General features: G+C 38.9%; 1 protein-coding gene across 1 annotated transcript; it reads left to right on the top strand.

Moving 5' to 3' along the window:
• Window positions 1-15165: 15165 nt before the first annotated feature.
• Window positions 15166-16370, top strand: LOC139383631 (homeobox protein Nkx-2.8-like). The gene is made up of 2 exons (XM_071128177.1): window positions 15166-15316; window positions 15811-16370. Exons 1-2 carry the CDS (start codon window positions 15166-15168, stop codon window positions 16368-16370), a joined length of 711 nt encoding a protein of 236 aa, XP_070984278.1.
• Window positions 16371-19644: the final 3274 nt, after the last annotated feature.

Consider the following 19644-nt stretch of genomic DNA (forward strand, 5'->3'; position numbering starts at 1 on the left):
TTTATTTAAAAAAAGGAATATGAAACAGTAAGCATATTATGTCATGTTTATTTATTCAACGTATAGATGCATACCATGAATGCGCTAGACTAACCCTACACCTATATTTCACTCATCTGACAGGCAATATAGAACGCCTTCCACACGTAGGTAATCGGACGCTTTGTTTCCTGTTTACAGGAGAAACTATAGCTCTTAAATTAAAGCGCTCGGCGGTTGGTTGACCTGTGCTCACGGTTCTCTTTCTCTTGTTGCTAAGGGTCACTTCACAACAGTAAGCTTAGTTTGCTCGGCATCTTAGAAACATATTTCAGGGTATCAACACTAGCCTATATCGTCTATACACACATATACGTCGCTCACGCTTATTCTGCAATGCATTTAGTCAAGATTGACTTCGACTCTGTCCATCTGACTCTGACTCTGAATTTTATAGCAGCGATAGATTCCAGGTTAGTGATCACTGAACTCTAAAGTATTTCTCGCTCGTTTTCCAGCTGTTCTATTGGTGCACTTCCATACAGGATTTACCCCAGCGTTTTGCCCCAAAGGCTTAGACTTTTCTCTTTCCATCTATGCGGGCCGCACCCGTGTCTCACTGGGCCATGGCTCAGGCGGAACTGCTCTCACTTGGGGCCAAAGCCAGCGGTACTTTTCAGCTGAGATTTAGCCTATATAACAATGGTCAACTGTGAACTTATCACCTTTTCACAAATACACTGTTTTGATTATGCAGAGGTTCTTGATTCTGCTATTCACAAGTCCGGACTGTCTGCCTTAGCTATGGAAACACTATGTCCCTAGTATAGCCTAGTGGAACACTGGCTCTAATGCGTAACACTGACGTTACAGTCCAAAAGCAGCATAAGCGTGTTCCTGGTATACGTATTTGTGCGGACCGGGCCGATTCCCCTGGCCCCCACTGTCGATGGCAGCCACTAATGCCTTAAGGATCATGTTTACCGTTGGAAAACGTGCTCAACTTGTTTCCATTGAGGTGCTTCGGATGTCTGGAATAACAAACAGAAGTCTGAGGGATCAGAGTTCTACGCTCAGCAATTAGTAGTGTAGATACTTTCAGATTCGTGTGATGGTATTTAAAAAGCATTTACTTTACTAACATTATACTTATATGATTTATTCCCATTCGGACCATGCATGGTGCAATGTTGATCAAGATTCGAAGTAGGCTTATTTATGATTTTTTTTAATATAAACTATCCGTTGGTTCACGAGCAGATCCAGCCTCAAGTGTCAATTCAATTCCCCAGGGACGCGCGTGCATTGGGGCCAATCAAGGCATCGAGTGAATTCGCTTGCCGTCCATTCCACCTCCATAACATTCTAATACGAATGGGTGTCTTGTGATGGGTCCCTCGGCTGTTTAGCTCTAGTCTTCTTTCTGTCCACACGTCATCTTATCACAGCGAGACATACATCTGAAGGGTAAATTGGGCATTGACAGATAAGTGTTAACGATGTGTGTAGAGGAATGTGAAGATATATATGCGGTCTTTAAGTCTGCCTAAAGAGAGAATCATTTTCGTGTTTCATCAGCGGGATTTAGGCTCAGATTGTATTACAGCCGAAACGATATTACATCAGATGTTTGTATTATTGTTGTTGTTGTTATTGGCTGTACTATTATTGTTATAACTGTGGATCTATTCCTGAAAAATAGTATTATTTGTATAAAGGTGGTAGGCCTACAGACCTATTATTATTATTTATTATTATACTTTTTGTTATAGCCAAGCATGGTAGGAATTGACCATATAAAAAAATCGTTGTGTATTCCATGTGCAGGCCTACTAGGCTACAGTAGACCTACATCCTCCTATGTGTATCTCTATGCATTTTCCTGTAACCCAGCCTTTGCCTTACATTATGCGTTGCGATCACCAAAATAGTTCCATTTGTAAATTAATGAATTCTGTATAACATCGCCTACCACTGAAGAGATTAAAGGTGATGAGTGATGTATCGATGGAGATCACATTAATTACCATGGCACGTCATCTAATCTATCAGATCAGCAGGGCATCTTTTGATGTCTGTGGTGCCATGATTTGTAGCCGATTATTTTAACCCGATATTTTCCAATATATTACACAGTTGACTAAATAGGTAGGCCTATAAGTTTTGTGAAAATCTAAAAGGCATGACTAACAATGGATTCAACTCTGCTCTCCATGCAAGTCCTCTGTTTAGGACGATGTTCCTCGCGCATGGTATAGGCCTAGGTTTAATACTAGCGGTGCTCTGCTTATTTGAACTGAAGGAATTTAAGGCATGCATCGTATAGTTGACTAAACAGGATTAGCCGTGTCGAATGGTCCTAACCGCAAGTCAACGCATCGCATCCTTTCTGATCTGTAAAACACGACTAACTGGTTTTGGGGGATACGGACCAACGGGACAGTCGACGTAATAACCCAATTTCAATATTTTCGTTTCTGTCCATTGAGCTCGCTTGTAACCAATGTGGAAATCCTTAATTGTACGCTCAAAATGGTGCAAACATAATTTCAACTTCACGCACCAAATCCAGATTTTTTTTAGGCTAAAAGAATGCAGCCATTAAATTATCAATATTCCGCTGCCAATTGCACATACACATGATCTACCTTACCTCTGTTGTAGGCCTATGCCTTTTTAAGATAGCCATGCACTGTAAAACATACCTTTTTTCTAATTATGTTGTTTTTAAGGTAATTCAGTGGCTGCCAGTTACCTGTAAGTTACTGTAAAAAAAGGTACAGAATGTTACCGTAAATTAAAGTTTACAGTAATGTACTTTTAAACCAACGCTTTACAGTAATTTACAAGTAGCCTAACTGTGATTTATTTACAGGGGGGTTCTCATCATATGACATGCTTGCTGCTATTTTGGCTGCATGGTGATACAATTATTTTATGTTCCTAGGCTACATGTATCAAGTATTCAACACATTGATTTAATTAAGGGGTATACCTATGCTAAGATCAGTATTTTTATTGAATTTGAGTGCATCAGATATCCAGATTTGTATATATTTATTATAGGCTTACGCCTCGTTCTATTTGCACTGTGCAATCAACATGGTCCAAATAGCCTACAGGTTCTCTTTCTGTTTGACCTATTCCGATATTTCGACGAGACAAAAACGTAACAAGCAGTGGACATCTGATGCGCAGTTAGGGTTGGTTGAGCCAAACACAGAGCATACTGGACTGATCTTGGAGTTATTTATATGTGCCCTTATAAGGCAGACTAATGTCCCTTTCGGTAGGTAGACCTACTGTAAATTCAGGAGGATGTACCCGATCAAGGGTGGCTAGGATCTTATCGCCTTCTATTCCCATAAAGGTAAGGGTAAACGCACCCCTCGACCACTATCTCATTCTAAAACGATACAAGTTATTATAAGGCAGGCTGATGTAGCCCTCTCGGTGAATCTAAACAGAGCGTGCATGATGTTCCTGGGGTGGCTCGTGACATTCTTTTATACCCAAAGAGGAAAGGGATAACGCATCCTCAGCCGTTCTAAATTCTAAAAGAGAATAGGCCTATGTGTGTTGCTTTTATTCAGGGCGTGAGGTCATGTTGGTTATTCCACTGTATTATAGACTGCATTGTCACCAGAGCAAGCCTACAGTATAGTTTAAACATTTACTTCACCGCATGGACTATAGGCCAATATTGAGGTTGCCTAACTGGGACAACACAATACTTTCTGTTCTCAACAGCCATGTTTAGATTTTTTTGTTCAATTATTTTCTCAAATATTTCTGAAAAATATCTAGAACTGAACTTTCTACATGGTAATTTGTGGTTGTCTACGGTAAAGCCCTTGTAGAAAACTGTAGAAAACGAGGGTTTGTCTGGTTCAGTATTTTTAGAGAGAACGTCACGCCGCAGAAGCAGCAGCAGCGCCCCCCACCAGATTGACTGGGTATCTCAAGAGATTCTCTCCACATTTTAACCCATCTTGAATTTTACATATTTTTTAAATCTTTGAATTACCCTAGTTTGCATCTCATTCATATCCTCAAAATACCAATAAAGTTGATATCGATAATGGAATGAAATAAATCACTAATGGAATGAAGTAAATCACTCAATAGATTATTTTGTCTTTATTTACTTGACAAGTCAGTTAAGAACATCCTTATTTTCGATGACGTTGGTTAACTGCTGTTCAGGGGCAGAACGACAGATTTGTATCTAGTCAGCTCGGGGATTTGAACTTGCAACCTTGCAACTTGCAACCTCTAACCACTAGGCTACCCTACTCTGATGACGCATTATGAGGAATAGGCTATTATCGGCTTATGCACTTCATCTGTTTTGTGTTTCACCTATTTGTGACTCCCTCTATATCACATTCGCGTATATCATTTAGTGTACATGTTGTATGATATTGCACCATTCTAGACTATATCACATGATATCTAATTCACGATGTCCCTGCATTGCCCAGTTTATCCTTTATATCCCTGCCTGTATTAAATATTGTTCAGACAATATCATTTGTATGTAACAGACTAGTCTAATTGAGTGTAGGCCTATTTATGCTGGCTATACATTGCCTATCAGTTCATACACTATCAGGCAGTGGGATCCGTTTCATATACAATCTGATAAAGCCTAATGTTATTGCATAATCCGCTATGGGGGGAGTCTAACGTGTTCCCAGCGGTGCTTGGCCCGGCACCTCTGTTTTGATATCTCGTTGTGTAGTCTCTGAATTAACTTGAGACGTGCGCAGCAAGCAACATGTGTCCAGGTTGGATCCAAACAGAAGGCTATTTCATAATGTCCATGGTGAATAGCACTAAAACAACGTTACCACCATGTCTTACACGTTGTGCTGTACACTTACTGCCTCAATGCTTTTTATACATATTGATAAAACATATCATAATTCGAACAATTTCATCAAACGTCAAAATCGTCGCTTCATATTTTCTGTTTTGTAGCCTAATGTTATACATTCCTGGTTATTTAATTGCATATTTATTGTTGATAATGTATCTTAACGATAGAATCCTTTATTGAAACAATAACAACGTGGACACTTCGCCTCTGTTATGGTAAAAAGCAGAGGGATGGGCCTGGAGAAAATGCAAGAACTGTCCATCCATGACATCACAATGATAGTTTTAACCATGTTTTGAGGCTTTACAGTGTTTGTTTACATTGTTTACAAATATTGGCGTAAAACAAACTTGGATTTTGGGTTCTGATGGGGTACGACAGTTGAATTGAAGCAAGTTATAATTCTTAAAATATCAATGGGTAGCCCATATATAATTAAATTATATGTCCAAAAATTGATGTAGCATCTAAGGATTTCAGATGTAAGATGGCCTTGTGTAATAATATAACATCCAGAATTATAGCAGGGTAGGTGGATATTATGGACGGACAGAACGCGCTCCTATTAACTTGATGACCAGTAATCAACTTTCCATGACAGTGGCGTTTTGTCCAAATTAAAGCCATTTGACGTTATTATAATGATGTTCTTCAAATTGCGTGTTTTGCGTATTCATAGCATGACCATTTTATGAACAAGACTACGTGTAGGGATTTTACATTGAATGAACATTAATGTAGTGAATGGAATCTTCATTTGATACAGTATATGACCACTTTTTTAAAGAATAACAATCTCTCAACTAAATGTGAACCAGAGGATGAGGGCGCGAGCGTTCACTTAGAATTCCTCTGAGACTGATCCAAAGAACGTCTGAGAAGTCAATTGAGTGTACTAAAAGCCTTTCCTCATAACAGACAAATGATTCGTCTATCAGCCATTGCGTTTTGGGGTACTGTATTAATAATCAAAGTAATTAGGATTCTCTTCATTTTTCTGTCTCGGGATAGCCTATACTGATCGTTGTTAAATGGATAAGTCCCGGACTCTAAGTGTGTCTCTTTGCCAAATCAAACTATCATAGTTGAAATCGTGTGACAATCATTACTACAGTAGATTTAAGGAACTGTGATAAATCGCCTATAACGTATCTGACGCTAATGGCCTACTGGAATCAGCATCTTCTACTAAGAGAGATGGACGTTTGTCATGTTATTGGACAGAGAGAAGCCGAAACATCAGAGTTTTCTGGTGTAAACAGACTCCTTTAGAATTGTTAGGCCTTATTTAGAACAGAAGGCCCATCCTTTAACGTGAAATCGTGACGGCATAACGAAGTGGCAATATGAATCGAAGAGAACTCTGGGTGAATTTAAAGGTTGTGCATACAACCAGTGTAGATATAACTTTGTATTTTCTCTATGCTCAGTAGAGAATGCACATGTTAAGACGCAAGGCAATAACTTGATATCAACGAATCATTTGCCTATTGCTAAAATATGATCGTTCCTTTTCAGAGTTTAACATTGATGCAACATAGTATGTAGACTAGGCCACTCTCTGTGAAATGTTTATTCCGGTCGAACGGCAAAAATGGGTCACGGCAGGCCGTTTAGGCTTCACTACGTTCAGGTATGTGGTAACTGTAATTGCCCCAGTAATAATGCCATAATATCAAATGGATCATGTCAAATAACATCCAAATGTACTTGGCGATAAAAAATGTTGATCCAAAGTCTCATGATGTCAATTGAGCTTTTAGTCTGAAATTGTAGTTGTGATGCAAGGAGGAGATCATTTGAAATGTGAATATTAATAGCAATGATTTGGTCTAAATATGAATTATGCTATTTAAGTCGGTCTATAATCGAATATTTCTTAATGATCAGAATGTTTTGGGAATGTAAACTGTATCATCTTTCATGTTTAAGATTGCAGCGATAAGACAATTATGACAATTATAATATGTATTATTATGGCTATGATGATTGTGATCAGGCCTACTACTATCGCTATGATTATGGTGATAGCGTACTGTAATTAATGTGATTATTATACGATTCGTATTCATTGTTAAGATAGTCATTATTACCATTATTATTCGTTGGTTGTCATTATTATTTAATATAACATTTGCCAATAACAACAACAACATATTATTATTAGAGGCTTTCATTGATGTTATCATGCTGTGACTGTGTATTGCTGCTGTTATTTATTTGAATATATGCGATGGTCAAAGGAACCAATTGGGCACAGAAGCCAATTCTACATCTATTCCACGTCATTTCAATGAAATGAAACAAGGTTGATTTAACCAGTGCGTGCCCAGTGTGAAGTTAGCCTTATTTGCCATGCTTCTTGCTTGTAGTACAAGTCTCAGAGCCAAAATAATTGTCACACTGCAATTTAGTGGGCCAAGTTCAGACAGTGTATTTAGGCTACTGATGTATTGAAGCCAACGACTAGGCTAATATATAATATGAAAAATGTCCTAAAAAGTTGTACTCTGTCTGGACCACTTTGGTCCTGATTTCTCCCCTGGCTACACGCGAATATGATATTGTACTTTCCCAGTGAAGATGGTGTGATGACAGCATCTAAAAGCACGTCATCTGTGTTTTGGGTTGCTAGGGGTGCGAAGTATACTTCCTGGTCCTTGAGATTCTGACAAATCTGCAGAAATGGCAAATGAGTTAGTGATGACTATAGGCATACTCCACTACAGTTTCCCACTTGCTATAATGACTGGATAGACTCCATTGTGGGAACTCAGCTTTCAACCCTAAATAGACTCTAGAGTCTAGAGGAAGGATAGTGTTTCTGAGTTGTTAGGAACATTTTGGAGCTATTAACATTAGTTTCTAACTAATTTCATGTATCACAGATGTGTTAAATATGAGTTATATTATATTGTATTATATATATTTATTGTTTATCTCGGGGGGGGGGGGGGGGGGGGGGGGGGGGGGGGGTCTGCATGGTTTTAGCAAATGTATAATCGCAGCTTGGGACCTTTTTAAAGTGTCCCATTGATGACTCGAACCTCTCTCATCCGACACCATTAAAGCCCTTTACAGGTTAACACTTCTGAAAGGTTCGGAAAGGTTGAGTGCCCTGGAACTTTAGTACGGCCGTAATGAGGACGACTGCAGGTTAACGAGATATAGTCGTGTTTCAGAGGGCTAGGGCTGGATTTCACGTGAGGAGGACAAAAGAAACAATATTTACGACACTTTTAAGCATCCATCATTTTGACATCTGTACGTCTGGCACCTGGTCTTCATTAACATTAAGAGCAGAGCTCGGCCAATCAAAAATATTGGAAAATCTATTTTGCACAACAGTCAAATGAGTGGCAATATACCATTTACATAATTTAGCAGACGCTCTTTTTCAGAGCGACTTACAGGAGCAATTAGGCTTAAATGCCTTGCTCAAGGGAACATTGGCTGATTTGTTTCACCTAGTCGGCTCAGGTATTCGAACCAGCACCCTTTCGGTTAGTGGTGCAACGCTATAAACCGCTTCCTGCCCCGAGGTACAGACGTCAGTTCAAGGCCTAGTGTTGATTTACATTTGGTTGAGTTGTCAACTAACGTGAAATCAAGTCATTATTGTCATTGGATTTAGGTTAAAAGTTGCCTGAAAAAAATACGATATTCTTTTATCTTGATGACAGATGTAATCTGTTTTCCACATGTATTCAATGTAATCACATTGAATGTTTTTATTGAAATGACATGGAAACGTTAATTCAATCCGTTTTTGCCCAGTGGAATGCTTCGTTTATGTTGGGTAATTCTTCAAAACGAATTCATGTAAACATTAGTTCGTTTTAATTCAGCACTGTTGGTGAATTAATGTTGTTTGTTGATAGGCCGTCATTGTAAATAAGAATTTGTTCTTAACTTACTTGTCTAGTTAAATGAAGGTTAAATAAAAATGACCTTAAAAAACAATTACCATCATTTTTATTTTACTAGGCAAGTACGTTAAGAACCTATTCTTATTTACAATGACGGCCTTATCCCGGCCAAACCCTAAACATGCTGGGCCAATTGTGCGCAGCCCTATGGGACACCCAATCGCGGCCGGGTGTGATAAAGTCTGGAATCGAACCAGGGTCTGTAGTGACGCCTCTAGCAGTGAGATACAATGCCGTACACTGCTGCGCCACTCGGGAGCCCAATGTAACCTTGACCTACTGTAAATCCAAACCCATAACCTCAACCAAAACCTATAACCTCAACCTGAATTTTTTTTAAATTATCCGTTATTTTACCAGGTAAATTGACTGAGAACACGTTCTCATTTGCAGCAACGACCTGGGGAATAGTTACAGGGGAGAGGAGGGGGATGAATGAGCCAATTGTGAACTGGGGATTATTAGGTGACCGTGATGGTTTGAGGGCCAGATTGGGAATTTAGCCAGGACACCGGGGTTAACACCCCTACTCTTACGATAAGTGCCATGGGATCTTTAATGACCTCAGAGAGTCAGGACACCCGTTTAACGTCCCATCCGAAAGACCGCACCCTACACAGGGCAGTGTCCCCAATCACTGCCCTATGGCATTGGGATATTTTTTTAGACCAGAGGAAAGAGTCCCTCCTACTGGGCCTCCAACACCACTTCCTGCAGCATCTGGTCTCCCATCCAGGGACTGACCAGGACCAACCCTGCTTGCTTTCAGAAGCAAGCCAGCAGTGGTGGTATGCTGTTGGCATAAAGTCAAACATCCTTAAAAATAAATATGCGTTATGAAATTTGAATAAAATTTATATATAGTCACATTTTGTCCAATACATGTATCTAAAAGGCCAAAATATATGTTAAACATAACACCATCAATTATAGTATGTGATAACTGATAAGCCTAATGGGGCCCTTTTCATTCCCACCCCAGAATTTCTTGATGAACACCACAAGGACAGGACAAATCAGGAAGAGTGGCCTGAAGTAAAAGTACATTTACTTGAGTAAAAGATACCTTAATAGAAAATGACTAAAGTAAAATTGAAAGTCACCCAGTAAAATATTTGTTGAGTAAAAGTCTAAAAGTATTTGGTTTTAAATATACTTAAGTACCAAAATTAAATGTAATTGCCCATGTACTTTTAAGCAACAAAAGTAAAAGTATGAATCATTTCAAATTCCTTATATTAAGCAAACCAGGAGGCACAACTATATTGTTTTTTAAATGTATGGATTTCCAGGGGCACACTCTAACCCACAGACATAAGCATTTGTGTTTAGTGAGTCAGCCATATCAGAGGCAGTAGGGCAGGGATGTTCTCTTGATAAGTGTGTGAATTGGACAATTTCCCTGTCCTGCTAAGCATTCATAATGTAATGAGTAATTTTGGGTGTCAGGGAAATGTATGGAGTAAAAATTACATTTAGTAGAGTAAAGTAAAAGTTGTTAAAAATATAAATAGTAAGGTACAGTTAGCCCAAAAAACAACTTAAGTAATACTTTAAAGTATTTTTACTTAAGTACTTTACACCACTGCCTAAGACCACGTTGGCTAAATAGGAGGTTGTGTACTAGCAAGATGCACAGGATCAAAGAGCAGCTTTGTCGAGCTCAAACAAAACAGTAAAGGCCTTATGTAGCCTATCTATGGGACGAATATGATGAAGTAAGTTGACACGTTGATTTCCATAGGTTGCCAAGTTTTCTAAGTAACTTTTTAGTTTTCGTATTCCAAAACCAACAGGAATAGAGGAATTCGTTTGACCAGATTTCCTGCATACAGAAGAATAGCAATGGGTTCGATGAAACTCGGGTGTTGTCTTGTTTAGTTGTTTTATTAGCCTGTTAAAGTGCTTTCCACATCAAATGACTTTTTGCACCATCAGATGACAAAGGACATTTTAAAGAGACATGGTTTACTTTGCATGCCACCAACTTAGAATGTAGAGAATTATTGAAATTCTACACTGGAATTCTATTCCACGATTATGTGGCGCCATCTGGTGGAAATATCCCCTCACGTGAGCACTAGGCCTACGTTCTTACGAGTCTTCACAAGTAGGCTACCCCCTGTAGATAGGCCAGGTTCCCCCAGTTTGAGAACCCTTGAACGAGGCCAACTACAGAGTCTTCTTTAATTATTGGGACAGTGATGTTTTTTTCTTTTGGCTCTATACTACAAAGGTTTGGATTTGAAATCAGCTTGTGACTCTGCAAACCTGTTGAGTGCATTTTCTGTTTGTTTTGGTTGTGTTTCAGATTATTTTGTGCCTAATATAAGTTAATGTTAAATAATGCATTGTGTCATTTTAAAGTACATTTGATTGTAAATAAGAATAGAATATGTTTCTTAACACTTCTACATTAATGTGGATGCTTCTATGATTGCGGATAATACTGAATATATAGTGAATAATAATGACTGAGAAAGTTACAGACGCACAAATGTCATACCCCCAAGACGTGGTTGTGTTTCAGATGATTTTGTGCCAAATAGAAGTGAATGATAAATCATGTATTGTGTCATTTTGGAGTCACTTCAACATGAATGTGGATAATACCATGATAACGGATAATACTGAATGAATCGTGAATAATGATGAGTGAGAAAGATACAGACGCATAAATATCATACCACCCCCATAATTTTAAAAAAAAAGTAATTGTACTTTTAATACCTTTTTGGAAAATGCATGCAGTCATTTAAAAATAAGCTAAATTAGGTTTTGCATTTGTGTTTCATTATAGGCTGATGAGCATATTGTGATATTTATATCATGTTTTTATAACTGCCCACCAAATAACGGATATACTCTTTCTGGATTTCATATTAGGCCTAATTGTTCATTTAGATCTATAGCAAATTAGGCTTATACTAACTAATTCTACACGCTGCATTCTGGGTCTGGTTGAGACTATGGCCTCAAGAGGGCAGCATGTTACCACGGTGACCTCCAGTCCAATGACGGTGTTGGGAGTTCAACGCTCATGCTCTATTGGTACAAGCAGAGGCCTATAGAAGTAAATGTTGGTGTTCGTTTTCTCGCCATGTTATTTGAATTGGTCTCATTGAGACAAAAATAAATAAAATAAAAACGTTTTTTTTTTCAAGAAAGACCTGGTCCAATCAAGACAGCAGCAGGGAGTAACATGGTTTGAGACAAATATCAACTATCAGACACACAGTAACAACGTACAGACTTAGACACACCATAGTTTGCCACAAGGACACAACGGGTACACCACTGCCCATGTTATCCAGACTAGCACATTTGTTAATCATTTGTCAACTTGTTGTTTTAAGTAGTAGTACGAGCACTTTTCTTTGGACGCTGATATCTTCATTGCAAATGCCCCAACAACACCCGTTCCTTTTCTCGAATTACTTTACCTTTGGCACGATCTTAACTATGGCCGTGCGTTTTTAAACCGTTTTAGACCTATGGCAAAGAGGGCAATCGAAAGAAATGTACAGTGTAATAGCGAATGCCAGAGGCAGATAAATATGGCTCTAGGTGTAACCATCAATATTTGGGATTCGAATTGCGAATATCGTTGAAGGTTTATGCACACATTTAATTTTAAAAAAAATACATCGTTGTTTTTGTGGTGGTATTTCTTAGATGCTTAGAATTAAATATTTTTTTCTTTACATTATCAACATATTTAGGACAGTTGCAGAGATCAAATCAGATAGGCCTAAATTGAGATTAAATAATATTTTCAACATAATTTGTTTAACTTGTATTATTACACATATTACATAATGTTTGTAATTAGATAGAGTAAGAGATAGTATTTATTTTAATTGTCTTACCAAATGGGCCTAAAGGACTATACACTTCAAGTAAGAAAATCTCAATTTTGTTGAGAAGATTTGGAACCAACCGAGAGCCTAACAACCAAAGTAAATATTTGGCCGTAAAGAGCTCCAGTGGCCTCTCCTGTCCTTTCCTCTCCTGTCTGGCTGAAGCTGAGGTCTGAGGGTGTAATAGATCAAGAGGGCTCGCGAGGTCATTGTGGAAAGAAACATTCCCGTTATCATGAACATGACTTATCTTTGCCTTACGAGGTTTTGCACTTAAATGGAGAGTCCTTTTCAAACGTACCCACTTGAGCCACCGTAGTAGGCTTACTTGCTTTCACTAATCTGTTAGTTCTTGCGACCTGGCTGTAGTGTTTGTCAACATTATTTGAGCAGTTGTTCACTGAGTACCTCGATGCACAGATCTGCGTTTTCCCCTGTTTTTTATAGGAGGATTATCCATGGTTTTATAGGATGAATATCAAACTATGATTAAACAAAAGTAGCCTTTCTCTTGATGTCTCTAGGGTGTGTCTTAGATCTAAATGAGTCTACATTTAGTGTTGTCGATTCTGTTTTTGTTACCAGGCTTGTTTTTAGAGTTGTATTCAGTGCGTAAAGATGCAATATCTTGGTGCGTAAAGATTAACGCGAAATGAAAGGCCACTATTTTGATAAGCCATATGATCCAAATCATCTAGGTCAGCGACTCCGTTTATGTGGTGGAAACTAAAAGGCTTTTTAATTCGTTTGGAAATGCATAAGTAATATTTCTGCTCACTATGAACTTGGCAGGTGTTCGACGTAGAGCAGCAGAAGATAGTACTGCACGCATCCCATTCCATTCAAAACCATGACAACAAGGAACAAGCTCGGATTTATTCTGGAAAGTTAAAGGACATTGTTGCAGGGCGTCAATCACCGTATTATTGCAGGACTGAACAAATGCAAAATCTCGAATGGAACAAATGCTTCCAACGGGTCTCGGACGCAGAGCTACATTTCCCTCCTTTGTTCTCGGCCTCTGGTTGGCGTGTATTTGTGTTCCCCCTCGGCCGACCACCCAGGACGACTTGAGATGGGAGGCTGAGGCTTGTCCACTCTCCTCGCTAGGGTAGGCTCTGTCACCAAGGCAAGGTGCGCGGAGCAGAGCTGAGATGAGAGAGGCTGGCATGGGAACTAGATGGAACTCCACTGACTTGCCTGTGCAAGTATATCTGAAGTGTGGGACAAGAGCCAATATTAGACCTCTCTTCAGTCTGAAGTACAGTTTAACACACACTCCAAAAAACGAACGGAAAAAAAGCAAACATGCATTATACGTTTATGCCTCATCTTCCCCTTACAGCACTCCTTACAGGTGCCCCAGAATATGAATGCGTCTTCTGGTGATTTTTGATCACCTTTATCAGCTGCCTCATTACTTCCTATTTATATCCCTTTATAAAACATGTGTTTTGACTGGGGGTGAAGGACACCTGTTCCGCCTTAGCGATATAGCTAGCGTTTGACTCATCCAAGAAGGGCGTGTCATATCTTGGAATCAAAAGCACTCATTTGATTCAAGTGTCATCTCTAAAATAACACTAATACTAAAATACTAACACATTTGTTTCAATTTATTTCACACTGTCCTTATGGCTAGCCTCTTAGAATTCACGTCTGTCACAAAATAAATAGCCATAATACGATTCTGTCTTCTCATTAGAAATTGGTCATTGTCATCTCTCCATTTTAGAGTGGTGCTCTATGTGTACCCTATACAGAAAAACGTATTTTCCTCGGGAAAATAGAAAGATATTGATAGCGGAATAAGCGCAAGTTAAAGAAAAATAATCTAATATTGCATTATTTGAAGATGAAGACAATCCAAACAAAATGTCCTTTAGAGGATTTTTTATTTTTATTGTCCTGTATTTTTATCTCAGGGACATTATTTACAACATGATTGTTCAAGTCTTTTCAAAATACCTGTAATGACTACGGGCTGCACATCCATAAATAAATTAGTTAAACCAACTCAGGGACATCTCACACTAATTGCTCACTTTGTATGCAAATATTGGACATGTTATTTCGACGGGGGGGAGTGGCGGGGCTGGGCTCTGTTGTCACTTGCCACCCAAGATGTGATTCAGCTGCAACAATCACCATTATCTGGTCACCACTTTTAACGATACGGGACGAATCTGTAATGATGACGAGTGTTTCCTTCCGCCATTGTTGAGGCAACGGTGTTATTCTTCTGTGCGGGTTCACACCTACCATCATTGGATAACGGCACTCGAATCATTCAGGTACTTAGCATCCTGGAGGAGGATATATAAGCGGGCGAAGTACTGTTTATACAAACACTGCACTACCTCGTGTCCACACACAGACAGGGTATTCTAGGTCGTCTGTGACTCTGACAGCGCACGCTTAGCCATTTTTTGATACGTCGCTTTTGCTCCTATATCAACGGTCTCTCTCCTTTGGATAGTTTTCACGCACAAGGATTCCGTTTTTTCCGGAAGCAATGGCTGGTGCTGCAAAGTTCAGTTTTTCCGTGAGGAGCATCCTGGATTTGCCTGAAAATGACGCAGAGACAGTGCAGCCCTCCCCCGGTAACTCCTGCTCCAGCTCCCCTTACTCCTCCTGGATGGACAGCGACCGGACCCCTTGTCTCTGTAAGTCCCCCTGGTTGACACCTGAGCATAGAAACAGAAAACCACTTCATATTATCCATATAAACACATAACACATACTATCTCTGACTTTGTTGATAGCTATTTTATTGAAGAAAAATGTACTTAATATGACTGTGATATGTGGTTGTCCCACCTAGCTATCTTAAAATGAATGCACCAACTGTAACTCGCTGTGGATTAAGAGCTTTTACTAAATGTAAAAATGTAAATATGGGTCTTGCCTAAATTGACACAATTTCATATAATCCATTACTGCGATTTCCAACATAGCTGTTTTATGAAATCCAAATTGGTATACAATTAATTAAGACTTGTGTAATTATTGGATACATTTTATAAGGATACGTGTAGTCTATTAAAGCCTTCTATTATTTAAACATCTCTATATTCTGATATTTCTGGTGATATTGTATATCGTGAGTTGTTTATATGGTTTCTTGATCAGTGTAATAACATCATTTGTAATTCCTCAGCTTCAGATGAGAGCAGCCTGGAGACTGCCCCAGACTCAACCAAGTCAGATGAGTCTTCTCTGGACTCAGGGGCAGAGAAGAAGAAGTGCCGCGTGCTCTTCTCCAAGGCCCAGACATTCGAGCTCGAGAGGCGCTTCTGTCAGCAGCGCTATCTGTCAGCACCAGAGCGCGAGCAGATTGCCCATATTCTCCGCCTGACGCCGACGCAGATTAAGATCTGGTTCCAGAACCACCGGTACAAAATGAAGAGGTCACGAGCGGAGGGAACGTCACAAGACATAAACCAACCGTCTATGTTGCGCAGAGTAGTGGTACCCATCCTAGTTCGGGATGGCAAGCCGTATCAGACCTGTTTCATTGACACGGAGAAAGGAGGCTGTCTTGGGCCGACCACATTCCCGTGTACACCCTTCAGTTTTGGGTACCAGTCTTTCCAGCATCCGTCGCCGTTCGCTCTACCTCAACAATACCAGCACCTTGCCAGCCCGGCAGCATCCAGACACACCTTAGCTTGGAGAGACTTTCTGAACGACTCAGCTCAATTCAGTGCTTTTACGTGACTATAAAATATTAAGTAGAGGAACACTTACAACCACTTTAAATGTTTTCTGAATTCTCTTATTTTTCGAGGTACTTAAAAGTGTACTAATAAGTACAGTAATGTTTTTTTATGAGAAGTATTTTGCACATATTTTATTTTTGGTATTTTATTAAATGAATTGAATGATATTCTCGAAAGATTGGAATCGTTATTAGTTTATTGTAATCTGATGGTAGGCCTATGGACATTCTACTCCTAGATTCAACCCCCCAATTCGATAATGTGGTGTATGCAAGCCTGATTTGTGTGTAGCCTATATTTTATCAGTATTTTCAATGTTCAGTTATTTGTATGAATTTCAAATCTACACAATGATATTTATCAAATGTACTAGGAAAGTAAAGGATTTCATTGATTTAAATATTCCGTTTTTCACTGTTGTCTGAAAATGTTATTGAACAAAATCGTTGTGTTGTTTGATAACATGTTTTGTGTTTTTATAGAATTACGAATAAATAGTTTATTTTATAAATTTTTGCACATATTGTCAAGTATTTTTAATGTCATCATGCAATGAAATGTATTCCAATAAAACTATTTGGGGTATGAGAGGTACACCATCCGATAAGATAGATATAGGCCTGACACTATTTAGGATTATAGCTAAAACATAGTTGCATCTTACCAGTGCATGTTATTTTTTTATTATTTTAGTAAAAATAAGAGAAAGTCTTATCTTAGAGGTACCTATAGGAATAAGAAACAAACACCAAGAAATGTGAGCTTTTATCATGTAAAAAGTCCCGAAACCCTAAAGCTGAGCAAACATAATCACTGTCTAAAGACTGGACGTCACTGAGCATAACAATACCTGCTAAACATGCGACTATTTAGCTTATCTCCCTCTTGTTTCAAGAGAGAGCGAAAGTGCCATATGACTCGAAATAAACGCTAAAACTGAAAGTTGTTTTGGTCTAGCCTACAAACGTGCAAGCAACGTGAAGCATAAATTGATCACATCCATAACTCTGCAACAATAGTTTATAACGAAGTTCGCAAACCGTTTTTGCAATGTTATATGTAAGTTATTAGAAGATAATAGACAATTTAACCGAAGAAGGTCTAGACTGAATGGCGACGGGCCTATTTAAAGAAGAACATGTCAGTAATAATATGAACAACTTATATAGTAGACTTTTTCAGGGTATTGCACTTTTATTTCATAATTGGTTATTGGTTGGTAGACATTCACATAATAAATATGAAATTATGATGGTCACTTTAATTGGGAATTAGATGCACAATTTCATTGCTCCATAAAAATATAATTTTAGGAGGAGAAATCTCATGCTTTTAGGATTGGACCATTACACTGAAATATCAGATTTCAATTTCTTGATTCTAGAATCCATATATGTATGCAGTCAAAGGTCCCGAACCCTTGTGAGGGGTAAAACACTTCACTTCATTCTCCCTCCCTATTTTCTTATTCCATTGATGGAAGTGAAATATATCTGAGGGGTTGACTGGAATATGCGTTATTCTGTGGTAACATGGGTTCTTTTTTCACACTTTCACGACCCCATGATGTTGTTTTCTCGTCCTCCGCCCCAGTAGCGCATCGTCCCTGTCGCCAGGTCTATTGTCACTGGCGATCGGGCCACCTTGCCTCACATATGGAGGGGACTGGCTGAAACCCTCCGCGCGATACATCTCCCCTTAAACACTCTTTTTGTGTGCTTGTCTCCAACTGAATGGACCATTGTCTGTCTTCCAAAGGGAACCTAGACAAAATCCTTAGTGTTTCAATTCTCGTGATGTTTAATCAGTGCCCGCGACACATTTATGAGGTTTAACTGCACAATGGTGTTTCAGAACATGGCGGGTTTTAAGGCTGACAAAGACTGGCATTTAGGATGAGGTTGCCATTGGTTTTTAGAATTGGGTAGAAGAACGACTTCTTTGAATAGGATGCTTGGTTAGATATTCCCCATACATCTGTCCTTGTCTTCTTCCCCTCTTGACTAGACTGTCCATTTTTGAATACAAGTTAGTTCAAAATTTAAGAACATTGACAATGGCAAACAAATGTAAGTCGTAACTCAAAATATTGGATATCTTACCCTTGATTCTGTACTTTAAATATGAGACTCGTTTGAAACCCATAATTCAATTGCTGGCAGAATTTCCTCTTTCATTGAATATTACAATAATAGATTTTTCGATCACAAGGATATTCATACATTTTCTATTGTTTTCTTTCTCGTTTTTCAGAAGAGGATAGAAACACTCAAGCTCTTCTTGGCTCTTATTTAAACTACATTTGTGCAATGTTTCTCTATGGAGAAACAAATCTGCAATATGTTGTGCGAGAAATTACAGGCCTAAGTATCTGCACCTACGTGTGTTGCACAACTGCACCCAAGCTTCTAATCTTAGTAATGCTTCTTATTCCGAAGATTCTAGTGTTTTATTTGGGAACCCTCGTGTCTTTCATCAGAGATAATTTGAGGGTCATAAGGGTCATGTGACACTGGAGGGCACATCTCACCCAGCAGAGGCAATCAGAGGAGAAAGTCAGGGATGCCAAGCTAAAGTGGTAGTAAATTGAATGCAGCTAACCGATATCTTGATGATGGGTTTTTTGAGTCAGGTGTTTTAGTGTGGACATGCAGGGTTCGAATTACTTGCCGCACGCACATAAGACTCTTGACATTCTCAAAATGTAACTATTAGAATCTTTATGAAATAAACATGATATTATTATTTTTAAATCTACGAGGACAAGAATGTAACACTAACATTCGATTAGGGATGAGGATTGAGCTTACAGCTGGGGGCTTGTTGATGGGTCTTTCTATCCGGGATCCTTGGGACGTCCCAACTCTGACGTTGCCCCTTTTCACGTTGACATTCAAAATGGTTAGGGTTATGGTCAGGGTTAATGTTGTGGTTAAGGGTATGGGTTAAGGTTGGGGTTATGATTTAAAATGAACTCGGATAGCGTTAACATTGTCGATGTGGGACGGCTGTACCACCGCTAGATGGCAGGATAACACATGATATAGATTTCTCCATCCAGCTGACGTTCACCTTCATCACATGTATGTGGAGCGTCATCACTCATTTAAGAATGTGGTATTATGTGTGTATAGGCTGATGTTAGAGACCTTTTGAAAAATACATATTATTCACTCTGTAGACTTCACTGATGTGTATTGTGAAAGCAGGTTAAAACTGTTTGGAAAATGGAAAAAGGAAAGGTTGATTAGGTTGATCATTTACATTTACGT

This window comes from Oncorhynchus clarkii, chromosome 25, assembly GCF_045791955.1.
Source record: "Oncorhynchus clarkii lewisi isolate Uvic-CL-2024 chromosome 25, UVic_Ocla_1.0, whole genome shotgun sequence".
NCBI classification, from domain to species: Eukaryota; Metazoa; Chordata; class Actinopteri; order Salmoniformes; family Salmonidae; genus Oncorhynchus; species Oncorhynchus clarkii.

Excerpts from the sequence above, each read along its gene's own strand:
- LOC139383631 (XM_071128177.1), top strand. The coding sequence starts at position 15,166 with ATGGCTGGTGCTGCAAAGTTCAGTTTTTCCGTGAGGAGCATCCTGGAT. Across the intron at positions 15,317-15,810 it reads CGACCGGACCCCTTGTCTCT|CTTCAGATGAGAGCAGCCTG; the intron begins GTAAGTCCCCCT and ends GTAATTCCTCAG.